Source organism: Capra hircus, chromosome 14, assembly GCF_001704415.2.
Source record: "Capra hircus breed San Clemente chromosome 14, ASM170441v1, whole genome shotgun sequence".
Lineage (NCBI taxonomy): Eukaryota > Metazoa > Chordata > Mammalia > Artiodactyla > Bovidae > Capra > Capra hircus.
Window position 1 is genome coordinate 38,349,479 of NC_030821.1, and position 19,792 is coordinate 38,369,270.

Consider the following 19,792-nt stretch of genomic DNA (forward strand, 5'->3'; position numbering starts at 1 on the left):
AACCCATTAATCTGCTATATATGCAATAAATATAGGTGAAGTAGTTTACCTTTGCTTTTCAACCCATGTCCCAAAGTATGTACTTTCAGGGAAAATATTTCAATGTTTTCTACAACCTGTAGAGAATTCCAAAAGTAATACAGTTGAAAGACAAATGATATGCTGATTATAAATGACTGCTTTCTATTAATTACTAGGAGGTAGTTTGAGCCTTTTATGCACTTCTCATAAAAAGAGATAAACCTTAATATTCTAAAATACAAAGGTATCTGAATTATACATAAGTCAAAGTTTAAAAAGGAGTTCCCATACCCAGTTAGTCTAAATTATTATCGTTAAAAGCAATCTGGATTAAATATCAGAGTCAACAAAATTCACAAAGCCAGAAGCAGTTCAGTGCTCACAAGTTTATATTTTTAGGTTTGATAAAGATTCATGTGTATTTTCTAAATACACAGACCAAAAAAAAAAAAAAAAAAAACATTGTGGAAGTTTACATACATGTCTTAGGACACTTATACTAGGTAGGTAAATTACATTAAAAATTGGTCTTCGTAAAAGATCTTCCCAAAGAGCTTTTACAAACAGCAGGCAGAAAGTGTTCTTTTGTTTACAGTGTTTTTAAAATGCTGATTCTCCCATCTCATAATGGCCTCAACCAACCCTCTCCTTAATTCAACTTTGTTCTCAAGCAGCATACTCCAAATTTTAAGTACCCAATGTCATAAAATTCAGGGCTACAAAACATCTTGTAAAATGTGCTTATCCCTAAAACATCTTAAACTAAATATCTTGCATGGCTCAACTTCACTTGAATGTAGGGATACAGCAGGGAAAAAAAAAACCTTTCCATTTAAAATCCTGAAGTGACTAAGAAAAAATACGCTAGTTCTAAGCATGTATATTATGTACCATAGTTAAGTTTAAGGATCTGGGTGACTGAACGGCACAAAAATGGGTTCATATCTAATTCTTCAGTTAAAAATCATCCTTTTAAAATGAAAATGCTACAGCCAATAAATAGCATGTGCTACACTGAAGGGTATCTTGTTTATAGTCATGTGGTGTAACAATTGCTGTATTAGGAGGCAAGAGTAGTTAAGGACATTTGGGGGAGGAAGGATTAGACAGACACTCAAATTCCTAAGATAGCTGTTTTATATGGAAAATATGTCTCCATAGACAGACCACTTTAAAGAGCTAAAATCCTACAAAAGTAGGGGCAACAGAGGCCCCTAAACAGAGCATGGGCTTCAGAATCAGACCTGGTCAAAACCCAGCTCTACCTTGTAGTGACTGTTACATTAGTTCAATTAGGCAATCTCATGGAACCTTTCCTTGTCTATAAAATGGAGACAATAGCACCTACTTATAGGGGATTTGATAAGGTAAAGCGCAATGGCATGTGCAGGCACTAAAAAAAAGCTAGCTTTTGGAATTACTCAGAAAAATAACTTTTTCATCCTATGCTGACAATATCCTAAAAATGTATTACGCTTATTGGTTTTAAATTTTATGGTTTTTAAGACCTATTTTCCATCACACTTTCCCCACTATTATACTAGTCATCATCAGGCCTTTTATAACACATTGTATTAATACAAATTTCTAAGCCCCAATTTTTTCATTCCGCGTTCTCTATTCCTCCAATCCTTTCCCCCCTTGGTTCTCATGTATTATTAAACAACTATGATGTGTCATGTCACTACTATGCACCAGGCAGTGTTCTAAGTGCTTTACATACATGAATAAACTTCATCTCACTCTTCCTCAGCAAGATGGCTCTACCAAAAAACCAGCTCATGCTTTCCCCCCAGATTTCAAAGCTATGCATTATTGTTCCATTTTCCCTTATAATGTTTCTTTTCTTTTTTAGCTCTTAATTGCTAGGGTGCTGAAATTTAGCAAAATATCTAGTGAATGTGAAAAATAAGGGCCAATAACAATGAAAAAGCAGGGGCTGTACGGAACTGCCTGCCTCTGAGACGCCTAAGAAATAATACATGATATCTTGATTTATATGAGAGGGTCTGTTACTACAAAATGAATAGGAAATAAACAGTTTATACTCTCCCCCTTCATTAAATAAAAGATCTAAAATATTTTTCATTTAAAATATAAGTTACAAGAGAAAAATTCAGCAAATGTGTAACACATAATTCTGCCAGGGCGCCACAGACAAAATTACGAGTATTCCACTGTTACCTCTCTGAGACCAATCATGAGTTCTTAGTATCTATCAACTTCCTGAAACTGTACTGTAAGTCAGAAAAAGAATATACTTAAAAAAATAGAAACATCCAGTAGTATACCTTAGTACTAAACTATTTTTTTTAAAAAGACCCAGAAGGGAAAAGGCAGTCCCTTCAAGATCACGAAACAAAATAAGTTAGGCAGTCAGCAAGTAGAAAAATCTGTCAGTTCTGTTTCTGGTAAAATGTTTACTTTAAAAGAAGAAATTTTTATATAGGCTGAGGCTAATATATTCAAGAGTATAAACATTTTTCCTTTGGATTACCTTTCTAAAAACAAATTCTTAAAGTATCATTATTTCAGTTGACTAAAAATATAGCCAAATCTGTCACAACACAACACAGAAGGTAATGGACAATAATTATAGAATATTTTAAATTAACAGTAACAAGCCATCTACATCAAACCTTGTTTCCAACTAAAACCAAAACAAAAGCACAACAATCCGTAGTGTACCAAGTGTGTATTTTCAATTTACTGTATGCAATCTAACAAAAATTTGGTCATAATTTACCAGATATACATAAACAATTTAAGTAGTAAAGAAAATTCAGTTTAAAGAGAGTAAGTTCATATCTTAAGGAAAAGTAAAAGTACATTAAGAATGTAAAGCCAAGTCCAGTTTCTATGCAATAAGTGAACTGTAGTCTAATAAAGCAGATTTAGGTGATTTTCAGATATATATCTTTTCTCTTTAATATATATTTATATATAGACAGATCTACCAATTGTAAACTATGGTTTATTTTAAAGGAGAGGGATAAATGGGATGAAAGAAATCTTTATACTATACTTACATATTCACAAAGCAGAACATTTTACGTTTAAAATACTTTTCCATTCATAGTATCTTTGCCCAACTAACGTCTACTTTGGACCCCACCAGAATTACATTTTACTTATTTGTCTAGAACACTGAGAAAAAATGTACTCTTCAGTCTTAAACAAAAACCAAACCAAAACTGTTCATGTCAGTTTTTCAGTTTTATAGAAACTATGATAAGGTTTAGGTGACAAATGATGCATCTCACCATGTAACTGTACTCTATCTTTGATTTATCCAAGCAGAAGCATCAATGTCTAATGTTAAACCATCTTTCTACTGAAATCAGAGACAGTAAGAAAGCCTGTCTCTTAAAAAACCCAGTCTTTTCAACTTTGATCAGATGGAGCACCAAAAGGATTATGTCTGTCAAAGTGTACTTAGCAATTTTTTCCACATGACTAGCATAATTTAGTTACCTGATATAAAATAGGAAAATATACTCAATTTCTATTTAAAAGAAAGCTGAAAATATGATATCCCTCAATCTTATATAATATACAGTATGTTCCTGATAAACATTGTGCATATTAATATCAATTATGTGAAATGCTGCTGTGAGTCAATCAGTTAATTCATCCGTCAGACTAAATAAATCTGGCGATTTCAACTTAATACATCATCCCTTGTATCTCGAAGAATTTAGTGAACAGAATAATAAATTGTAAAGCCTCATAATATTTTATTTGTAAGACTTTTGCAGATTGTTGAATCATGGTGACTACTAAAAAGACTATATATATATATCAAGATGTAGTGATTTCAAGGAATTGAAAAATAAATTAATTATCTATCATAATTTCAAGCCCTGAATACCCCATAAGTATGAAACAAAAGAGAATGCACTTTTTGTGTTAATTTTAATGATAAAAGGGCACAGGAGTAAAAACCTGATATTTCACTTATATTGCATAACAAGCTAACCAAACTGGACATGGAGGATAAATTATAAAACAAATCATTTTACTTATTATTTCTATGACTTTTCTTTCAATTAGACTTCTGTCTTTTCAAATAGGACTGAGGTATAGTACACTGGCAAAAATAAAAAGAAGCAAACAAGAGTAGTGCCAAAGTAACAGATACCCAAAACCAAATGCCTTGTCAGAAACGTCATATAGTAACCATTTATCAGATTAGAGCAGCAGGAGAAAGTTACTTTTAAATCATAATCATTTTAGTGGTATTTGTCAACCTCACCATGGTACTTTTGCAACATCATTCTTCATTTATAAAGTAGTAAAATTCATGTCAGAAAGGAAGGGGGGAATGGAGGAAGTCAGTTAGTTCATTCCAATAAATTACCTCTCCAGTTCTTATAAACATGCCCATCAGCACAAAATTGAGAAATAATACCTAAGACTAGAAGAGACTTGGTTTAAGTTATGAAGCAAAATAAAGTGAAAAATACAGAAAAGTAGAACCAATGGGGTTGAAAAGGCCCCTCACTGAAAATCTGTATTAAAAAAAATAAAATTAATAAAAATAAAAATAGAAACAAAACTCTACTAGTACAAACTAGCCTGAGTGGTTTGATGGACAGAGTAATTAGGTCAGCTGTCACTGTACTCTTAATAAATGAATTTTCTTCATTCATGTTAAAGTGGCACATGAATGTAAGCTTTTTAAGAACAAGTATTATATTTTCAGAGGATCCAAATACTTACTGTATATCCTATAAATAAAAAATATTTTTACTTTGATAACTGACTGAAGATGTGTGAACTCCATGTAATTCAACCACAAGGTTGTTTGCTGTACAGTCCTGTGCAAATATAAAAAAAAAATTTTTTTTTTGCTATAAGGCTTTGACCCTACAGTTTTCACAGCAATGTAACTACCATCCAGCATGTACCATATTTTGCAAGCCTTCAAGTTCAACAATCCAAATTGTTGATTCATATTATGTCCAAATGCAGCATCCTTGAGGAGTATAGTAGGTCAGTTAGTCATCAAGAGACATACAAACATCTCCTGATTCATCCCATCGAGATGCATCATTCTGATCTTCTCCATCATCAACCAGCTCTTCATCAGCTTCTCCTCCACCGTTCCCCTCATATTCTTCATCCCGAGGGAAATCTGTATCCTGTCCCTGATCTACACCTTCTTGTCCTCCTGGTTGTGATTTATCTGCACAGTCTACACAAACACCATAGCGCCGAGATCCATGTCTTATTCCAACACTGGCTGCTAACATGAAGATCTTCTTACACACCATACATTTGTATTTTTTATCCTTTTTATGCACCTAATTGAAGTAAAAAAAAACCCCAATGTTAGGACAGTACAGACAATATAATACACTTGAACCACTCAAATTAAACCTCCCATTTAACAAACAGTAAATACACCATTATCTTTCTGTATGAAGTTCAGTACTGGTTTCACAAATAACATTCATTGTTTAAAGCAAAAATTTGCAGGTAATAGTGTTAAAATACCTTATACACACACTTTATCTAAGTAAGTTACTTACCAGGGAATGTCTTTTTACATGTTCTCTTCGAGTAAACAGTTTTCCACAAATATCACAGCTAAATGATCTGACTCCCGTATGAATGAGCAAATGCCTTTTTAGTGTTCGTCTGTATTTGGCTACATAGCTACAATGAGGGCATTTTAACTTGTTCATGATTAGAGATGATTCACCTTTTGAGAATTAAAAACAACAACAAAAAAGCAATTATTATACATTAAACAGAAAACTTGTCAAAAGCTTGCCTATTCCTGAGAATAGGGATTATTGTATGGCTACTACCATCTGAGTTTTTTAAAACCCAGAATGTAGAAGCTTTTAATTAATTGATAAAAACAGTATTAAGAGCTCTGTAGATGTTTTAACTAATACTTGCCATTTTCCCAAGTTTCTTGTTTTGGCCAAGATTCAGGCAATAATCCATACTTGAAATCGTTAGAAGCACCTGGTATCAATCCATACTTGTAATCGTTTGAAGTACCTGGTATCAATCCATACTTGAAATCGCTAGAAGGGCCAGGCATCAGGCCATACTTGAAATCATGTGAAGGACCTAATACAATTAAAAAGTGATTTTGATATAATGATGGTAATTAAGATAACTTACTGGAATTAAAAAGATGGATATAAAACTATTTTATCAGCATCATGATAGAACAGCCTAATATAAAATAGTTATATTAAAAAACTGTTATTTAGTCTAACTGAGATGGCCTTGTACCTTATTATCCTAATTTATATCCTGGTATTAGAATAAATAACAAACTGAAGTTTAAAATACAATTTAAACACAGAAGAAAAAATTCAGTAGAGTAAAATACTATTTAATGGTATGTGGAGCCTACATGAAACTACCCTTTGAATTGTTGCTGTTTCTAACCTTTCTGCCACTAAAGACTTATATCACACTGAAGCCCAGCTGTGGAATGGGACAGTCTTCGCGATCAGTACAGAAAAGATGGGCTAAGGATGATGAGTATAAATATAGGGTAATTACAAAAGTAAAATTCTTATATTATTAGACCCCTACTTGTTGTTTCAGACACGTTGGAGGGCAAGGTAACAATGAATCTGGGAGTTTACCAAAATCTCTCTAACTTCATCCTTAAATAAAAATCTGGAAAGTACTCCTTTGGTAATGTAAACATATCCAGAATCCCCCATAACTACTGCCACGCTATCCCAACTCATCAGCAACTGTTGCCTCTGGATTATTTTCAATAGCCATCAGTTTGTCTCCAAGCTCACACCGTGGTGCCTTCCTAGAGCTCATTCTCAAGACAGCAATCAGATTTTTAAAAAACTTTAAATCAGAACCAGATACTACTCCACTAAAAAGTCTGCTAGGACTAACGATCTTACAGTGCAAGCCAAAGACTACCACTATACTACAAAGCCTTAACTGATCTAGCCCTTGCTTCCAAACCACTCCCTTGGTTATTCTATTCCAACCACACTGGCCTCTATGCTATTCCACTTTGGTAAAATGGCTACTACTTCAAACCTTTTGCACTTTGCACTTCTCTGTCCTCTGCCTGAACACTCCTTTCTAGGATATATGCATAGTACACTTGTGCAGGAATGTAGCAATTTTTCTCCCATACACACAATTTTATAAATGAATGCCTGCTAAATAGGTTTTCTAAGAATTCAATTTTCTATATCTATTTGCCAAATACATTGCCTCTTATAAAAATAAAAGAACTTAAGATTTCCCTCTTAAGGAAAAAGTGCAAGTATTAATATCCACAATACAAAAAAATCTCCAAGGTATTTAAAAATTGTGATTCATTACTACTACTGTAAATTGTTTTGTACTGGGAATACTTTCACTTACTTTTTTTAATGTTAGGAAAGTCCTCTGAATCCATAATTATGTATTTTAATTGTACTGCAATACTGCTTTGGGGTAAAGTGAGACACCACATTTGTGTGTGTGAGAAGGAGGAAGGTTGGGAGTAGTACCCTGTGAAGGTTAATCAATTTTCAGTTTCACACTTCTAAATAAAGTTTTGAGTTTTATGACTCATAGCTCTTGTCCAAATCAGAGCAAAACAAAGTAAGCTCTAACAGCAAGGACTATGCTTGTTTACTATGCTTGTATGTCCAAAACATACACCATCCAGTGACTTCCCTGGCGGTTCACTGGTTAAGAATCTGCCTGCCAATGCAGGGGATACAGGTTTGATCCCTCATCCGAGAAGACCCCACATGCCTCGGGGCAGGCTAAGCCCCTGCACCACAGCATGCATCCAGAACCTCTACTCCGTAACGAAAGAAGCCACGAAAATGAGAAGCCCCTACTCTCAGGAGCTACAGAAAGCCCATGCACAGGAAAGAAGGCCCAAAGCAGCCAACTGGAAAAAAAAAAAAATTTTTTTTTTAATATAACTTCTTTCAACAGTTAGGAGAAACCACCTTAAGGTAGTTTCTTCAGAGTTATAGCTTAATTTTGGTCTGTGCACACCATATATTCAAAAGCCCCTGTGAGCTTTCTGTAAGGAGTACCACTGTTGTCCCAACTGCTTAAAAGATTTCTAAAGCTATAGAAATTGTATCACTTTTTTCAACAAATGTTAATTTTGCCAAGTGCTTTCTCTCTATGGATGCACATGTACACCTTTTATGTAATATTTGAAAACAACTTGCATGCTTCATCACTTTACCCCTCAACACAGTATCTTTTACAACTCTTACATAAACTATAGTGCCTTTATCACATCCAAGAATTTTTATATTGTTAGGAATATCATTTAAACCATACTACATATTCACTTTTCCAACTATCCCCAAGCAAATGTCTTTTTATTAGGATCAATGATATAATCAAGACTGATGATTACAACAGACTTTCACCCAGGCATCATGGGATGAACCTATCAATAGTGGCTTACTATCTAATGATGATTTTGAACTACTTCCCCTGGAGGTTGCAAAAATATGTTAGCATGACATTCTATAAAGAGAGCTTTCTCCTACTTAATTTACCTATATTATTCTTTGCAATACTCATGGATTCTTTGTCTTCTTCTGCAGGACACTTCCCACAAAGCAGTTATAAACATCACTATTTAGAATTGGTATTTTCTATAGTCATCAACAACCAAACTATTAATTTACATCAAAGCTAGTTAAAATACACTAGTCAACCATTCTGATAATTACCATTCTCGTCCCATCTATACACTAGCTAGAAGCCACAATCTATTAACTTAATTGCTTTTGACAGTTAAGAGCTTTAACATGTCTCCTTCAAAGAAAAAGAAACACCTATTCATGTATTTACCAGTCTTCTAAATTCTATAATCAGCATTAGCTGCCACAGACTGAAAGTGCTTATATTAATACCTACCACTTTCCTTTAATGAAAAGAAACTGCTGTAAGTCCTTAATAAACACATACACATTCCAAAACTTCAAATCCTCTTAAAGGTACTCCTGCTAAAATTCTGCTACCTACCAGCATCACCTCCTTCTTGACCAGAGCTGGCTTCAGTCAATAAATTTGCATTGACATTCCTATCACAATCTGGCCCTGAGAGTAGAGCACCATCCAGATCTGAAAAGGAGATACAGAAGTATGTTATTTCCAACCACACCATAGCCAACACCCAAAACACCACTCTCTTCTTGGAAGCGTTTCTTATGCAGACTAAATAGAGAATATTTGCAAGTACTGAATAACTACTATGTGTTTAACACTACAAGGCATAAAAGCATACATAAGACATGTTTTTTAGCCACAGGAATAACAGCACACTGGATCAGAATGAGCCTTAGAGCCAAGGTGAATTAGGCACCCTAGCTCCATCTGTATGACCACATGGCTCAATATCCTCATATGCATCTACCTGTATCATAGATCTGATACAGAAATTTAATCAGTCAACGCAAGCCAAGTATGGTGTCTGATATCCAAAAGATAGCTGCAGCTGCTAGTACTAAGTGCTGCTGCTGCTGCTGCTAAGTCGCTTCAGTCATGTCCGACTCTGTGTGACCCCACAGATGGCAGCCCACCAGGCTCTGCCGTCCCTGGGATTCTCCAGGCAAGAATACTGGAGTGGTTTGCCATTTCCTTCTCCAATGCATGGTGCAAGTGAAGTCGCTCAGTTGTGTCCGACTCTTAGCGACCCCATGGACTGCAGCCTACCAGGCTCCTCCGTCCATGGATTTTCCAGGCAAGAGTACCAAGTGCTAGATGTATAAAATATTACTGTTTCTACACTGGTTCAGAATTAGAAAGATCAATTAATACTAGATTTTTAAAGGAAGATTTAATTCCTACATTTGTAAAAGGAAGATGTAATTATTTCCCTTGAATTTGTTGCATCGCTTCTTTTTTCTACCACTGCCTTAATTCAGAACTCATCATTACTCTCCTAGATTACTCAAACAGTTTCTTGGTCTCCTTGCTCCAAAATACAATACTTTCTTCATTTCCCACAACATTGCCAGAAAGATCTTCCTAAAATACTAAGTTTTATGTTGCTCCTTTACTTAAAAATCTTCAATGTTTCACCAGTTTTCAGTATAATCTTCAAAATTCTTTAATTTACAAGTTTCCTAACATTCAGGTTCTTATTTTGCCAATGCAGGAGATTCAGGTTTGATCCCTGGGTTGGAAAGATTCCCTGGAGAAGGAAATGGCAACCCACTCCTTGCCTGGAAAATCCCATAGACAGAGAAGTGTGGCAGGGTACAGTTCATGGGACAGCAACAGTCAGTCACTCACGACTTAGCGACTGAACAATTTATAAATCTAGCATCAGGGACTTCCCTGGTGGCTCAGACGGTAAAGCATCTGTCTACAATGCGGGAGACCCAGGTTCAATCCCTGGGTTAGGAAGATCTCCTGGAGAAGGAAATGGCAACCCACTCCAGTATTCCTGCCTGGAAAATCCCATAGACAGAAGAGCCTGGTAGGCTACAGTCCATGGGGTCGCAAAGAGTTGGACACGACTGAGCAACTTCACTTCACTTAGCATCATCCCACTGCTACGGTCTACTCTTGTGTTATGAATAGAAGATGAATTAGAGACACAAGACAGACAATGAAAAATCTGGCTGTAAAGGGATAGAGTGAGATATTCAAGTTAAGAGTTTGGGTTTTTTAAGGCAAAAATTAAAACATGTTTAAATGCTGAAAGGAAGAAGTCATTAAGAAAAAGAGAGGACACTGCAAAGAGAAATATTGCAAAGAGAAGGAATTATCAAATCTGTAAGATTCTTAGAAAGTCTGGGATCCAGAAGCATTCAGTATACATACAGAGAGAGGTTTGAAGACAGGCACTTAGAGACTACATCTCTATTGGCTTTTATTTCCTCTGTAACATTAAATGTAGAATGTGAAGTTACTCCCTAGAGTAAAAGGGTTGGAAGTCAGGAGAATAAACAAGCAGTTCACGTGTAAAGAAGGAACAGTAAACAGACACTGATCCTTTCCTGTTCCTTGATAGCCGGCATACTGTCTAGATTTTATTTTCCCAGTATTTATCATAATACATGACTTTAAAAGGCTTTTTCAACAGGTGCTGTTAATTGTTGGCTTGAATAGTCTTCCCTTTGCAACCTGTTATTAAGTTTAAACTTAACATATCTCAGGAGTTCCCTGGCATACCAGTGGACAGAACTCAGCCCTTTCACTGCTATGGCCTGGGTTCAATCCCTGGTCATGGAACTAATATCCTGCAAGCTGTGTGGTACAGCAAAAATACAAGAGGAAGAAAAGAATAATTTTGTCAATTTTCTGGTATATAAACATCCATAAACCATAAATTAATTGAAATCTAATGACTCTGCTTTCCTTTGATAAGTTTAATGGCATTTCAACAATCAATGAGAAATCCACACACCACATGAAGAATAGCCCCAGCTCACTGCAACTAGAGAAAGCCTGCATGCAGCGTGGAAGACCCAGCATAGCCAAAAATAAATATTAAAAAAACTTCAAAAAAATTAAAATCATTCAAACAATGTTACCCTTCCCAATATCTTTCGGAAAAACTCACTCTAAAGTGCGTACAGGGCATTTCTTAAAATTCTGCCAAGTAGGTTTGTAAATATAAGGTGTTTCTATTTCTGTAACATTCTGTAGTTATTTGTTGAAGGCTTTCCTCAGCTAGTTCTTAATGGACACGTCATGTTTCCTACCCTATCTGTGAAATATTAGGGTTTCGTTTGTGATCTTTAATCCTACATGGACACTAGTAAAGAATGTTCACCTCAATCTAAAACGTTAATAGATGGCAAATAAATTCCTTCTGAGGTCTTTTCAATAGCTATGTATGAATGTGAGAGTTGGACCATAAAGAAGGCTGAATACTGAAGAATTGATGGTACTTTCAAGACTCTTGGGGGTCGCTTGAACAGCAGGGAGATCAAACCAGTTAATCCTAAAGGAAATCAACCCTGAATATTCACTGGAAGGCCTGATGCTGAAGTTGAAGCTCCAGTCCTCTGGCCACCTGATGTGAAGAGCCAACTCACTGGAAAAGATCCTGATGCTGGGAAAGACTGAGGACAAGAGAAGAAGTGGGCAGCAGAGGGTACGATGGTTAGATACCATCACTGACTCAATGGACATAAGTTTGAACCAACTCCGGGAGATGGTGAGGGACAGGGAGGCCTGGCATGCTGCAGTCCAAGGGATCACAAAGAGTTAGGCACAAGTTAGCAACTGAACAACCAACTGTTTCTGTGTATAAGAACAAGTCATATCCATACTACAGATATTAAAACCCTTTTGAAAGGCGTAAACTACTTGGTTCTTGATATCAAAAATAAATCTCAAAACAAGTGAGCTCCTCCAGGTTGACAATAGCTTTCATAAAAGCACACCTAACTTAGTAATCACATGCTATCACTGCTGCATCTTATTTCAAACCATCTGGAAACTTATTTGTAATCAGTTGCTGCTGCTGCTAAGTCACTTCAGTCGTGCCCAACTCTGGGCGACCCCATAGATGGCAGCCCATCAGGCTCCCCCGTCCCTGGGATTCTCCAGGCAAGAACACTGGAGTGGGTTGCCATTTCCTTCTCCAATGCATGAAAGTGAAAAGTGAAGGTGAAGTCACTCAGTCGTATCCAATTCTTAGCAACCTCATGGACTGCAGGCCACCAGGCTCCTCCATCCATGGGACTTTCCAGGCAAGAGTACTGGAGTGGGGTGCCATTGCCTTCTCCGTAATCAGCTGAGTTGATGTGAATAAGATAGAAACCAGGCAACCAACCATTCATTTGATGTAAGAATCATATTCTGCTTTGCCAGGAACTCTTTGTATTTATTTTCTCAAAAAAGCATAGGACTAAAAAATAAACTCTAGGACTTTCCTGGTGGCTCAGTGGTAAAGAATCCACCTGCCAATGCAGGAGACATGAATTTGATCCCTAGTTCAGGAAGATCCCACATGTCACTGAGCAACTAAGCCTGTGCACCATAATTACTGAGCCTGTGCTCTAAAGCCAGTGCTCTGCAACAAGAAGCCCTCGTATTGCAATGAGGAGTATCCCCTGCTCCCTGCAATTAGAGAAAAGCCTACGTGGCAACAAAGACCCAGCACAGCCACAAATAAATAAGTACATTAAAAAAAATAAACCCTGATAAACGACATTCATGACCTTCCTATGGAAATCCTTCTCAAATGCATTTGCCAGTGAATATAGGTGATCCTCCCCCTAAATGAAACAAAGAATACACCCCTGATTTTATGCATAAAGTCCTTTTGTATATGCAATCTACATATACACAACATATTAAACTTCACTACATATTTATGCAGTAAGAGCATTCTTATTCTCAACCTTAAGAGGAAACTAAAGCTACTGCAGAGTGCTGCACTATTCTTCAACAGGATTACACTGCCTCCTGACAACATGAGCACCAAACCTGGCACTAAAGCAGGTAATTAAAAAAAGGTACAACTGCAATGTTGGAAATGAGAGTGCAGAAGTATACCCATCCTAATTTATACTCACTTACCTTCCTAGTGATACTTGATACCATTCAGTGATACTGCTAAATCAAAAAAAAAAACAAAACACCTATCTATAAGGACTAGACTTCCCCAGTGGTTCAGTGGTTAAGACTGTGTTTCCAATGCAAGGGAAGAAGGGAAACAGGTTCGATTCTGGTCAGGGAACAAAGATCCCATATGCCATGTAGCACATCCAAAAAAATTTTTGTAATTTAAAAAATAAACAAAAATCTATCAGCATTCTGTGGCAAACCAGCCTTCACTTTATTAATCTCTTTATTTAATAAAAAGAACTCTGAGTATTTCCCTGCTGGTCCAAAGGCTAAGACTCCACACTCCCAGTGCAAGTAGCCTGGGTTCAATCCCTGCTCACAATCACACACGCCAACTAAGATCCAATGCAACCAAAAAAAAAAAAACACCAACCTCAAAACTTTGAATGTACCTAGTTATAAGCTGTCATTGTCCTTTACATACATTTTTGTCTATCTTTGAAGCAACTTCCACCTCTGAATTCATTTTTTATTCTTCTCTGACATCTCATTCATAAGTTTTTAAAAACCTGATTACCAACCAACGGAAAGGATGACATGGTAAAAATCTTGGCCTTTACCTTCTCTTAAAATTTTAACAATCATTAACTTTATTTTCTCCACAAGAAAATTAATAGCAATATTCACCTACTTCACAAGGTTGCTATGAAAAGTAACTTCAGTAAATAAAAATAATGTACAAATTATAAAGTGGAACATAAATCATGACGTCATTAAATGAGGTTAATCTTGGGACATGTGGTTATAGGTTTCTCTTGGATCACAGAGGGCACAAGCGTCACTTCCAAAGCATCTAGTGCTTTGTACAGCACTTGCCTGTAAGTGCTCAACAAAACTATGTTGGGAAGGAGGTCTTCCTGACAGTTTGTTTTCCTGACCGTTTGTTTTTGGTTCTCAAAATTCTGCACATGAGGCAAGTACAAACTAATCCAGATTTTCTTAAAACACAAATATTCTTGAAAAGAATGACATACGAGAGCACATCAGAAATCGAGGTTATAGAATGACAGCTCCCTCCTACAAAAACTCAGTAAATCTATTCAATTTTTGTTTTCATGTAAATATATACTAGCAAACAAATTTCTCTGAAGACAGTTTCTGAGGACTAAGGCTAATAAACTGTTAGACTTTTTTTCCCTTCGTTCATTGCAGTCAAGGTTTTTTTTCCTTTTTCAGTGATGAGTAAATTCAGTTGCAAACGTATTATATAAAGCACCCTTGACAGTTCTATGGCAGCTGAGAGACTCAACAAATTGTAGTTTCCCTTTACCCCCCAACTCAGTGATGATTCAAGGGACAGGCTAGATAGACTAGGCTCCACTGTTTCTTCTTTGCTTCTATTCAAACAAGGGTGTTATTTGTTTCATGACCGGGCCTTAACAGGTCTCTTCAGGACTTTCTCCACTCCAATCCATGAATACCTTCCAAATGCTTTTATGTTAAAGGTAAATAAATAAACAAGATTGCATCTCTAACTGAGAACCTCTCACTGCTCACAGTCTGTGAAATAGAATTCACAATTTATTACCATGTCAGAGAATTACAACCTGGCCCTAACCTATTGACCCCACCTCACTATCCCTACTACACTCCCCTTTCTATTCACTTACTCCCTTCAATTCTTGCCACTCTGCACCCTCTCCTGGCAAACTCCTACACAAAAGATCCAACTCTGTGAAGCTTTCTTCAACTCTTAATGAGAAATCAGGAACCTCCCCCACTGCACTCTGCCATACTTCTGATTTTAACATTTACCACATTGCACAGATACGTTTCTACCTCACAGCCATCCTATTGTGAACACGTTCTCAATCTTATAATAGCAATATCATCTAACCTGTTAGCTCAGTTTCGTGTGGACTTAAAAATTTTACTACCAAATTTCCTCTTATGAAGTGGAAAGTCATTTTGGGGTCCCAGACAAGTAGTATTTGGTTATAATATGACACTTCTGGTCACCCCAGAATATTAAGGCTATATCAGAAATAAAAAATTTCAGTCTTAAAAAATTCTCAGGGGCTGACATTAACAGGGTTTAGAAAACTTAACACCCTCAGCAGGTAGAAAGCATTAAAACTGATCCACAAAAGGCTTCTTCAACGTCCAGTTTCAGTCTGACCAAACAAATTCTGTTTCCTTAATGCTTATAACTTGAAAAGAATCATCATTAATGCAGCCACCCCTTGGATCAAGTATGGCAGAGTGGGATGGAACGGAACACTAGGCAGAGGAAAATAAAGGAGAAGGAAAAAAAGATGGCAGAATATTCCTACTACCATACAGTTACTCATCATCATCCTTTTAAGATTAAATATTGAAGTGTTACATATTAGTATGGCTTACAGTCCATTAGCTAACGGTGGACATTTATTTTTTTAAAATGAGCATCAGCCCTTCAAATTACCACTGACTACGAAACTGTAACAGTTTCTAAAGAAAAGTGACTTTAAATCACTTGCAGCTCATTCTTCATAATATACTCAAAAGGATGCTTGAAAGGTAGGGCAGTACATCTGGAATCCCTTAAGAACTAATCCAGGCCCATAAACCTGCTATGTGGAATGTTTGGGTTAAGATGTAGGATACATACATTTTCAGATTTTAGGAACGTAATAACTGTGATACCCCCAGAGGGGTCCAGGGTGGCATCCTGTAATCAAAATGTATTTCTGCAACAAAACATACAGATGTTCACATTTAAGGAAAGAAGTAAAAAATACAAATTGATTTTGCTACCAACTGAATATCAGGTTTTGTTGCCAAAATGCTTTTTTAAAAGCTTTGGTTAATTTTTATAACCTTCAAGATTTCATATTATAAATTTTTCTTTCCTTCTAATCATCAGACATTCTGTATGATAAACTTAAGGCAAGTTAAGTGGCAGAACCAAGTCCAAAGTCCAGATCTTCTTTACTAAGTCTAGGTTCCATGGTTTTTACACATTTTAAGTAGTTCATACAGTAACTTTATATGACATGGCCAAACTATGGACAAGTCTCAAATCAGATGGCCAATATTCAAAGCTGTAAAAATATTTTAAATTAAAACAAACAAACAACCCCCACCTCGCCCTGCCCAATCATTTAAGAAAGCATTTCAAGAAACTTCCCTGGTGGTCCAGTGAAATGTCTGTCTTGCAATGCAGGGGACACTAGGTTGATCCCTGGTTGGGGAACTAAGATCCCAATGCTAGAAGGCTACTAACCCTGTTCTGGAGTCCTCATGCCTAGTCAGATCCCACACAACTAAGATCCGACTCAGCTAAACTAAGTAAAATAAAGAAAGAAAGCATTTCAAGATTCTGGAACCTCTGAAGTGATCCCCTGTATCAACTGTCACCCAAAATATGTAGGGGCCTAAGTACTGGTTGGTAGACAACTTCAGTAGAAGTAGTAATTCACTACTTCAAATGTGAGTCATTAGGGTATCTTAGAGACATATAGTTTGAGCATTCTTCTCTCAAAATAGTTTTCTATACACTTGAGTTACATGCTTTTCAACCAAAAGACAATTACACAAATTGAAGATGTTACAGCCTAAACTCTGCTTGTAAGGATCAATAAAAATTCACAAATGCCACAAAACAAACAAAAAAAAGTACAGATGAGAGAAAGGAGCTTTTAGAGTTTACAAACTCTAAATTATATCCTTTGATCAAATAAAACCACCGTGCATCTGAGTATTTGTACATCATTATGAAAAATTCAATCATCTATATGAAATTTTACCAGCTTTTATTAAAGACAATTATATACCCTACTGCTGTATTTACTAGAAAATGCTTTTCAGAAAACTGTCTTGATGTCATTTATATGAAACCCCCACTGGAGAAATTCGTTTCAGAATTCAGTACCAGAAAGTTTGTCATCCTGTAGAACTTCTGTTTTCTCATTCTGAAGGGCTGCTTATTATCTTAGAGCCAATAAAAAGCTTAATTAGGGTAACCATATTAATACCCGACTGCTGCTGCTGCTGCTGCTGCTGCTAAGTCGCTTCAGTCGTGTCCGACTCTGTGCGAACCCACAGACAGCAGTCCACTTAGGCTCTCTGTACCTGGGATTCTCCAGGCAAGAATACTGGAGTAGGTTTCCATTTCCTTCTCCAATGCACGAAAAGTTAAAAGTGAAAGGAAGTCGCCCAGTTGTGCCTGACTCTTAGCGACCCCATGGACTGCATCCTACAAGGCTCCTCTGTCCATGGGATTTTCCAGGCAAGAGTACTGGAGTGGGGTGCCATTGCTGCTTATTATCTTAGAGCCAATAAAAAGCTTAATTAGGCTAACCATATTAATACTCTTGACCAGCACACTGTTTTATTGCTAAAAATTTTATTTGTATTTTCTTGTCAGAAATTTCAAAATCTTACTGAATGCATATATATACAAATGTATTACAAGAAGAGTACAGTTATTTACAATGGCTACAACGTTCTAGTGTGACTGGCACAAACAATACAAAAATACAGATTCAGAAAGCCCATGTTCCATGAGTCCAGAGTAGATAAAAAATGGGATTAACACCTGACTTGTTCTAACAGTATAAATGAAAACACTGTGTAAGACAATTAAGGCACTGGTTACTCTTGCCCTTATACAATTTAATTTTTAATCTTAGATTTACATGTACAAATCAAAAATGATTTGAAGGGAATCCCAGCAGAGTCAGATAACAGGTATACTAACCTAAGATTTTTAAAGAAATACCATTAGGAATATAATCTCTGATAAACCTTATCTCAGTATCTTACATTTCTTTATGAAGCACCCAAATATCACTTTCAACAGTATATGGCAAGACAACATTATTTATAGCCTACAAACAATAGGCTTAAGAAACTGGGAAATCATTGTTCCTACAAGAGACCCACAAATCCAAACATGTCAAGCGCTGCTTGTGGACTAAATGCATAATTCACCATGACTTTTCCGATGATTGGGTAAAGAATTTTAAATTCTTTAAAAAAAAAGTTTTAAATGAGCCTCAGTTTTTTAAAAGACTGGGTCACTAGTTTATAAATTGCCAAGGTTTTAATGTTGGGCAGTCCTAAAGATGGAACCTGCCTCTACTTTTAGTAACTGAAAGACCTTGGTAAATACAGACCCACTATGTTCTTTCTTTATTGCTCAGAATTTGCCTGGAGAGTTCTAGTCAATTCTGTGCACCAACATTTCATCAGGGTGAAACAAACTGCCTATGACTGTTAAGAAAGATGTAAAAAGAGTTTGGAATTCACAAGGCGGGAGGTACAGCACTTAGCCTAAAAGAAGGGGACTTCAGGGGAAATTTTTAAATGTTAATACCTGAAGGGTTATCAGGTTGACTTAAGAGATTAGAGGTTAGGCTCAGATTATACTACTAAAAATGGCAGAATTAGGAAGTTAAAGAGAAGCAAATTCTAGCTCAATATAAAGTAACTTCCTTATAATCATACTCATCCTACATTAAAACAAAAGGTCAAGCTGAGGCTATTAGACCACCTATCAAGAATCTGGTACACTGGAAAACTGATTTTTAAAAAATCTTAATCTTTAAGGGGGACTAAAATGACCACCACAGCTATATTTTTATGTTTAGTCATTTTTCAAAATAACCCTATAAAAGTGACATAGTCTAAAGAGGAAACTGAGGGCAAGTATTTAGCTTAATTTGGTTATGGTAACATAGTAAGTAGCAGAACTCATTTATAAAACCTGATTCAATTTGGGCTCTTTCCTCTATCAGTGACTCACAGCACCATCACCTGTAGAACTGACAAAAATCTCAACTACCAGGCCACATCCCAGACCAATAAACCAAAATCCCTGGCAGGGATAGTCAGGCATCATGACGGCTAAAGTTCCCAAGCAATACCGACATGCAGCCATGATTAAGACCCACTGCTCTGCACCAAGGGTTGGCAATAAAGCTTTACCTGAACACACTTCTGTTCATTTGTTTACATACTTTCTATGACTGCTTTCACGCTACACTGACAGTTAAGTAACTGAGTTCACGACCAGCAAACCCCAAAATATTTACTGCTTGGCCCTTTACAGTGAAAATTTTCTAGCTCTGTATCATATCATGTTCTAGCTCTTATAGGATTTTCTGCCACTGAATGAAGGTGGATTCAGAGGCACCGAAAAGTTGTTAAAAGTTTTAACGGCGGGAATGTAGCACTGATATAATCAAATTTCAGTTAAGCAAGATTCATCAGATATTAAGGTGGCATC

The 19,792-nt window shown here is 36.3% G+C and overlaps 1 protein-coding gene across 1 annotated transcript in view; it reads right to left on the bottom strand.

Annotated features, from left to right (window-relative positions):
• Nucleotides 202-19,792, bottom strand: part of ZBTB10 (zinc finger and BTB domain containing 10) — a 33,261-nt gene continuing 13,670 nt past the window's right edge. Inside the window, exons 3-6 of the mRNA XM_013969300.2 lie at nt 9,016-9,114; nt 5,932-6,108; nt 5,556-5,728; nt 202-5,327 (exon numbers count right to left, since the gene is read on the bottom strand). Of these exons, the coding sequence (XP_013824754.2) occupies nt 5,022-5,327; nt 5,556-5,728; nt 5,932-6,108; nt 9,016-9,114 (755 nt within the window). The 3' untranslated portion in view covers nt 202-5,021. The remainder of the gene's footprint in view (nt 5,328-5,555; nt 5,729-5,931; nt 6,109-9,015; nt 9,115-19,792) is intronic.